General features: G+C 40.5%; 1 protein-coding gene across 3 annotated transcripts; it reads right to left on the bottom strand.

Annotated features, from left to right (window-relative positions):
• Positions 1–2,181: 2,181 nt before the first annotated feature.
• Positions 2,182–5,603, bottom strand: LOC132137493 (protein odd-skipped-related 2-like). 3 transcript variants are annotated; one of them, XM_059547518.1, is made up of 4 exons: positions 5,432–5,603; positions 3,919–4,592; positions 2,863–2,962; positions 2,182–2,651 (listed from the first exon to the last, which is right to left on the bottom strand). In XM_059547518.1, exons 2-4 carry the CDS (start codon positions 4,530–4,532, stop codon positions 2,469–2,471), a joined length of 897 nt encoding a protein of 298 aa, XP_059403501.1. In that variant the 5' UTR covers positions 4,533–4,592; positions 5,432–5,603; the 3' UTR covers positions 2,182–2,468. The 3 variants fall into 3 exon arrangements, with proteins under 3 accessions (XP_059403501.1, XP_059403503.1, XP_059403502.1); XM_059547520.1 differs by having other exon boundaries at positions 2,182–2,569; positions 5,432–5,602; XM_059547519.1 differs by having other exon boundaries at positions 3,919–4,506; positions 5,432–5,601.
• Between the last annotated feature and the right edge of the window lie 1,842 nt (positions 5,604–7,445).

The following is a 7,445-nucleotide window of genomic DNA, read 5'->3' as shown; positions in this document are numbered from 1 at the left end:
TTCAGTCTTAGTATTTTGATGTTACTGAGTCTGTGCTCAAGAAATTAACAATTGCAGTAAAAGCCGCATGATTTTTTTCAATAATGCTGTTCTTCATGAAACATTGTTTCACTCATTACAGCTTATGTTCTGACAGAATTTAAAAACACAAATTGTGCCAAAAGCAAATGTATTACAAATTCTAAGAGACTTTATTTTAAAGTGATTAAAGCTGATTTGTTTCAGTGAGGAAGCGTGATATCAGCATTTCCGCATGATTTGAGCCTGTGTTTACTCTCTTCGGCGACACAGATGAACACAAGCCCTGCGCGCACTCATGATCGACACACACACACACACACACACACGCACACGCACACGCACACGCACACACACACACACACACACACACACACACACACACACACTTACAGCTTCACCGACGCATCAGAATCCTGCAGAATACAAACAGAAGCCGCGTACATCACTTCTGCATACACAACGCCATAGCGTCATCCCCTGCGTGCATACGTCATTTCTGGCAAACTTTGACGCGAGGCAGACGAGTGCGCGCGCGTAGAAGCCGCGCGTAAGGGGCAGTTTGAGTGAAATGAAGTTTTTCGTCTGTTTCTTTCAAACACAAACGATGTTGATTTAATGACTCATTGACATGACGTTACAAACAGTTAAATGAAGTTCTATTTTAAAGCGACGCGTCTTGAGATTTTGCATCTCGCGTTTTCAGACGCGTTCATCCTAATCAAAACTATCGAAACACTGACTTTACACATCTAATGGTTAAATATTAATTATTACTTATAAACCGACCATGTAGGCGGCTAAAAATGCTTATATACACACTGGCAGATATCCACGCGTTCTCTGGCGCGTTTATTTGACGCTCAGCGCGATTCCAATAATAAACAGAGGCTGATCCTCCCGAACCTCCATTTATTAAATATAGCCTACCCTACACTAAAATCTGTAATAGCCTTCTGAATATATACTTCTATATTATTAAATAGTAAAACTTTACATGACAATAGTCTTCTTATTATTACTATAGGCCTAAACACCAAATCTCCATTATTGCTATTAAAAACGGACTTATTATTTTTAAACACTTTCTTTTATTGAACACTGATCATGTTAAGTATTTAACCATAAATCCAGATCAGTCGGTCTGTTTTCTCATGTCTTATATGAGCAGAGTCTGTTATAAACCAGTGATTCACATTTGTTCTATTTTTGTGTTCTTCCTTTGAGATTTGCCTTTGTGGAATATTTAAGCACAAGCCTTTGATGGGAATCATTTCAGTTTCCTGTTCCAAACCGGTTCGTCTTATTTATTATTATCGTTCGTTTTATTTAGAGGATTTACACGTTTGGAATTGCGTCGTTTAAACGAAATTAACACAAAAAAACCTCTACAAATGAATCTGCTATTCATTTCAAGAGTTTAATTTTACGGGCCCATAATTGTTCTTTTTTATATTTAGATTTTATATTTACAAATTTCCTGATGAGCTTTTTCTATTTTCGGTTGCGTCTTTTCTAACGATCTTCTGAAATCCGTCCTTCTGATAAACATAGATCTGTCTTTCTGTCGTCTTTTCACGTTAGCTAGCCTATTTATTTATTTTACACTATTACACTATTACACTATTTCTAGGCTACACAAAATATTTGCTCAAATGGTGTGTTTTTAAGATGAAAGCATGAGTCTGTTGTCTGTGCACTATTACTGTTATTAGAGCTGATTCATTAAAACGCGCTCGCTGTGTGATTTAATGCGCGGCTCTAACAGCATGAATTCATCTCGATGCGAAACTCTAGTTCAGTTCACAAAACATAACCTGAATTAAATCGACAGGCAGGCCTATGATGTAATTAACAAAGAAAGTCCAGACAGATTATAGACAATGTCATAGCCTACATTCTTTTAAAAATAAATAAACGTACATTTTCTAACTTTTTTCACACTTAGGCTATATGTAGCCTACTCGAAATGTCAGCAGGCAAATAGCTCTAAACTTAAATAGGTTATTGCTGACCATTAAATGATAATTGAAATTAGATAAAAATGTCGGGACATAAATAAATAAAATAATAACGTAGGCCCTAACATATTAAAATAAAACGTATAAGGGGAATATATATATATATATATATATAGGCTATATTACAAAAGTCCAGTCACCATTTAAAAAAGATAACTCTTTTATTAAAGCAGAATTGTGTCGGTCTCTTCTCACTCACTGTATTGTCTTCGACTGCAACAGATGTTATTAATCCTGTGCTCATGTGAGCAGATCAGACGCTTTAGTTAACAATCACTTCTCCCAGTTCCAAACGCGTTGAGTTCCGATGCAGATGATGATAATAGAAACAACGATATAAACTTTATTTACATGAGTTCACAGAGTCTGTTCTGGTGAAAGCGAGTCCGTGGCGTCCGTCAGACGTGTGTGCACTCGTTAGTTCACTAGTTAGTAGTCCTGCTGTGGGCTGTGTGTCAAACTGTGGCGTCGCAGGTCGCAGTTGCGCCGAAACACCTTTCCGCAGCGGCCGCAGGAGAAGGGCTTGAGGTCTGTATGGGTGAGAAGGTGAGTTTTCAGGTTACTTCTTTGATTAAAGGTTCTTCCGCATGTGGGGCATTTGTGAGGAGATTCCTGTTCAGATTTGAAGCAAGCAAAGGATTATTCCCTTCAGTTTTCCATCAAAAATAAATGCTTGAATGTCAACATTTGAGGCCCAGATGTTTATATAGGCCCATCGACAGGCCCAAACATGACATTTTAATTAAGAGCTACGAACGAACAAAAATCTGTTGGTGCAGAATGTCATTCACATATACAGAAGGTACAAATGAGGACAATTTACCTGCAAGTGCAAGGTTTTATGAACCGCCAAAGTTCGCGACTGACAAAATCCCTTCCCGCACTCCTGACATTTGAAGGGTTTCTCCTTGGAGTGAATATATCTGTAAAACAAGCGAGAATGAGTCGAGCTGGACCTCCTCGGGCCGATCAGCACCTGACACACACACACACACACACACACTCAGCAGGACCTCTGGAGCGGTTACATGTGGTCTAGCACACACACACACACACACACACACATACAACACGTTGGTATCGGTGGTTTAAGGGACTCTCCACAGGTGTAATGGTTTTTATACTGTACAAACTGTATTTTCTATCGCCCTACACCGAAACCTACTCCTCACAGGAAACTCTCTGCATTTTTACATAAAAAAACAACAACATTTAGTATGTTTTAAAGCCGTTTGAATTATGGGGACATATGCAGTGACCTCATAAACCAATTTTAGATTGTAATGCCTCTGTCATACCCATGCTATTATACAAATTTGAGTCCTGATAAACCACACACACACATACACACACACACACACACACACACACACCTGTGGTCTCGCACATACACACACATACACACACACACACCTGTGGTCTCGCACATACACACACATACACACACACACACACACACACACACACACTCTCTGGAGCAGTCACCTGTGGTCTCGCACACACACACACACACACACACACACACACACACACACACTCTCTGGAGCGGGCACCTGTGGTCTCGCACACACACACACACACACACACACACACACACACCCGTGGTCTCGCACACACACACACACTCTCTGGAGCGGGCACCTGTGGTCTCGCACACACACACACACACACACACACACACACACACACACACACACTCTGGAGCGGTCACCTGTGGTCTCGCACGCACACACACACACACACACACACACTCTCTGGAGCGGTCACCTGTGGTCTCGCACGCACACACACACACACACACACACACACACACACTCTCTGGAGCGGTCACCTGTGGTCTCGCACGCACACACACACACACACACTCACACACACACACCTGTGGTCTCGCAGGTGGTCTTGTCTCCTGAAGGCCTTGTGGCAGATGTCGCAGGTGTACGGTCGCTCGTCGGTGTGCGTGCGCTCGTGGATCAGTAGATTGTAGGATTTGGTGAAGTGTCTCCCGCAAAACTTACAAATAAATTCCTTTCTGCTTTTGCACGGCAGTCTGCCGCGCGCGGGCTTGCGCTCCGGGGACAGTTTGCCCAGATCGCCCGGTTTGGGCGGATCCTGCTGCGTGGCCGCCACCGCGAGGTTCGCGAAGTCAAACCTGGGTCCGTCCTTGTGCAGCGCGGGAGCGACGCGCGTCACGGACCCGTGTTTGGGGTGGAAGAGGTGCGCGGCGAACGGCAGAGCGGCGGAGAACGTGAAGCGCGGGTCCACGAGGCCCTGAACGGTTGGGTAGCCCAGAGTCCAGTGGTTCATCTGCATGGTTTGGAGCGAGCTCAGGCCGTACAGATGATCCACGGCGGCGGGGAACGCGTTGAGCGTCTGCAGGAGCGAGAAGTTGAGCTGCAGCCCCGGGTGCACCGGGATCGGCGCCGGTAAAGCTTTACTGCCCATCTCAGAACCGAACTCCAGCAGGATCCTGAGAACACAAGCAAACCGATGCATTACACAACGCCTTGTTTTCCTTACTTTTCAAAAGTTGTTTCTTTCCTCAAATCATGATAGCTAGCCTACATGGAAAAACACATGGGCAACAGGAATTATATTTTCTAATTACTCTTTTTCTAATTTTCTCGCATGCAAAACATTTGTTCATGCTGACGTAATTTTACTATCCCCAGATTTTTTTTATCCTTTGTTATTATTTTTATAGGCTATGTTTTTCTTCTTCTTCTTCTTCTTCTTCTTCAGTTTTTGTCTCGTGCCGTTCTCGGTCACTATTTAAACAAGCAATCATGAACACGCGCTTAAAACAGACAGGTATATTTTAGGAAAAAATAAATAAATAAATAAAATATATGCATAGGCTAATAGTCATCAAAAATAAAAAAAAACCACGAAACGAGCCGAAATGAAATCTAGAGCGAAAGTTAGACTGGACACTGATCTCGGATCGATCCTGAACGCGAGTGACTCTAACAGGACTAATATTAAACTTCAGTTAAACCTCTGAAGGACAACGAGATGCCGAGGAACAGTTTAGAGTGTTTGAGATCTTCAGATACCAGACTGCTTCACTCTGTTTAAATATTATTATGAATCAAATCTAAAATAGGCCTATATCACCGATCATTAACAGCTCGATGACCTCTAAAAGACAGAGTGTGTTTCTATTAATATCTGTTTCTTGCACACTGATCCAGATGTGATTAGATCTACCAATCACGACAACCGAACTTTACAACGGGAGAAAACTTTTTTTTTTTTTTTTTTAATTCTCGTTCTTGGAATATAACTGCATCATAAATCGTGTAACTTAAGCAACATTTTTGTATTTAAATTTACAGCACGTCGCATGAGAGTTCGAGCTTTTCTATTAAAACAGAATAAAGTTGTTTTCTCACCCCCAATGCCAAAGGTTGCAGTTCGACTGTAGATCCACACACTTCAGCTCAAGTTCATAACTACAGTCTGAACATGATAAAGCGAGTCAGCTTCAGAAGTGTTCGAGTTCGGTTCTGCTCGGGACCTGCTCTGGATCCCGGACCCCGCGGTGCTTGATCTAGCTCGAGCGGCGGAGCTTCACGGACCCGCCCCTCCACCGCCATCGCACACACACACACACACACACACACACACACACACACACACACTTTGGGGGGGAGCTATTAAATGTAGTGGTGTTTGGTTCCAAACATTTGTAAAAACTGGAAGGTCATTTGTGTTTCACAGTAACATGACTCATGAGAGAGTGAAGAAAGACAGAATGATGATTTTTAAATAATCCATCCTTTGAAGAATTCAGCGGCTGTTAATGATTCGTCTTTGATCGGCTCAGTTCAGGTAATCGTTGCAGATTTATTTAGTGAAGATTTAACACATAAACCTCACCTTAAACATTAATACATAAAAAAAAACTTTAATTAATCTCCAGTCACACTCATCACAATTCCATTAAGCTTACATTATGAATTTCTTAATTATTAATTGCCTAATTTATTTCCTAAATTAACGGAATATGTAAGCTACAAAAACATTTTAACATAAAAAGTGTTTTGCAAAATACATTATTTTATTTAATCTTCATATAGCCTAAATATCTTTTATCTGACCAGAATGTATTACAAATGAACATAGGACTATGAATTATATGTCGTTTACAGCGAAGGAAATAATTTTTATTTATGTAAAAAAAATACAAATAATAATAATTAAATAAAGCAGACTATTTGTTTTTGTTTCTTAAATTTTATCGGTGATTTGTCAGAGATTAGTCTATAGCATTTTTCTTAAAAAAATAAAGAAATAAAATAATAATAATAATAATAATACATTAAAATAAATAATTGTTATTCTGTGTTTAAATCGCATTCATGTGGTCTATACTGAGGTGAATTAAGCAGCTCATTCGGTTTTGTGGATGAGCAGATATGATTATGATGAACAAAGCAAATAGGTCTATATCAGTGAGGCTTCATTTTATCCGATCTTCCCAATTATTTCGACTGAAACAACTGGACTTCACCTGTGTTATAAGAGGTGTTTACTTTAGATCTTACGTGTGCAGAGACAGTGAGATTAATGGTGTTTGATTGAGTGAAGAGCGCCGCCTATCGGTCGCAGAGTGAAACTCTCTAAACTCATTACTGTCAGATCTGTCTTCTATCAGCTTCAGAGTTACAGAAGAATATTTAATATTTAATATTTCACCATCCAGTTAGGCACATCAACTCAGAAGCCTTGGAGTTATGATTGATGATCAGCTGACTTTCTCAGACCACATTGCTAAAACTGTCCGATCCTGCAGATTTGCTTTATTCAACATCAAGAAGATCAAGCCCCTTTCTTTCGGATCATGCTGCACAACTCCTTGTTCAAGCTCTTGTTCTGTCCTGGCTGGACTATTGCAATGCTCTCTTGGCAGGTCTTCCAGCCAGTTATATCAAATCTTTACAATTAATTCAGAACACGGCAGCAAGATTAATTTTTAATGAGCCAAAAAGAATACATGTCACACCTCTGTTTATCAATTTGCACTGGCTTCCAATAGCTGCTCGCATAAAATTCAAGGCATTGATGTTTGCCTACAAAACTACCACTGGCTCTGCACCCATTTACCTAAATTTGTTACTTCAGACTTATGTGCCTCTAGAAGCTTGCGTTCTGCAAGTGAACGTCGCTTGATTGTGCCATCCCAAAGAAGCACAAAGTCACTTTTACGGACTTTTAAATTAAATGTTCCTCCTGGTGGAATGACCTCCCCAACTCAATCCGAGCAGCTGAGTCCTTAGCCATCTTCAAGAATCGGCTTAAAACACATCTCTTCCATCTTTATTTGACCCTCTAACTTTAACACTCACTATTCTAATTCTAATCTTTAAAAAATCTAACTACCTTTCTAATCTTTTTGTATTCTAT

This window comes from Carassius carassius, unplaced genomic scaffold (assembly GCF_963082965.1).
Source record: "Carassius carassius unplaced genomic scaffold, fCarCar2.1 SCAFFOLD_71, whole genome shotgun sequence".
Lineage (NCBI taxonomy): Eukaryota > Metazoa > Chordata > Actinopteri > Cypriniformes > Cyprinidae > Carassius > Carassius carassius.
The sequence above is the reverse complement of the archived record's forward strand: the minus strand, read 5'-3'. Positions and strand labels throughout refer to the sequence as shown.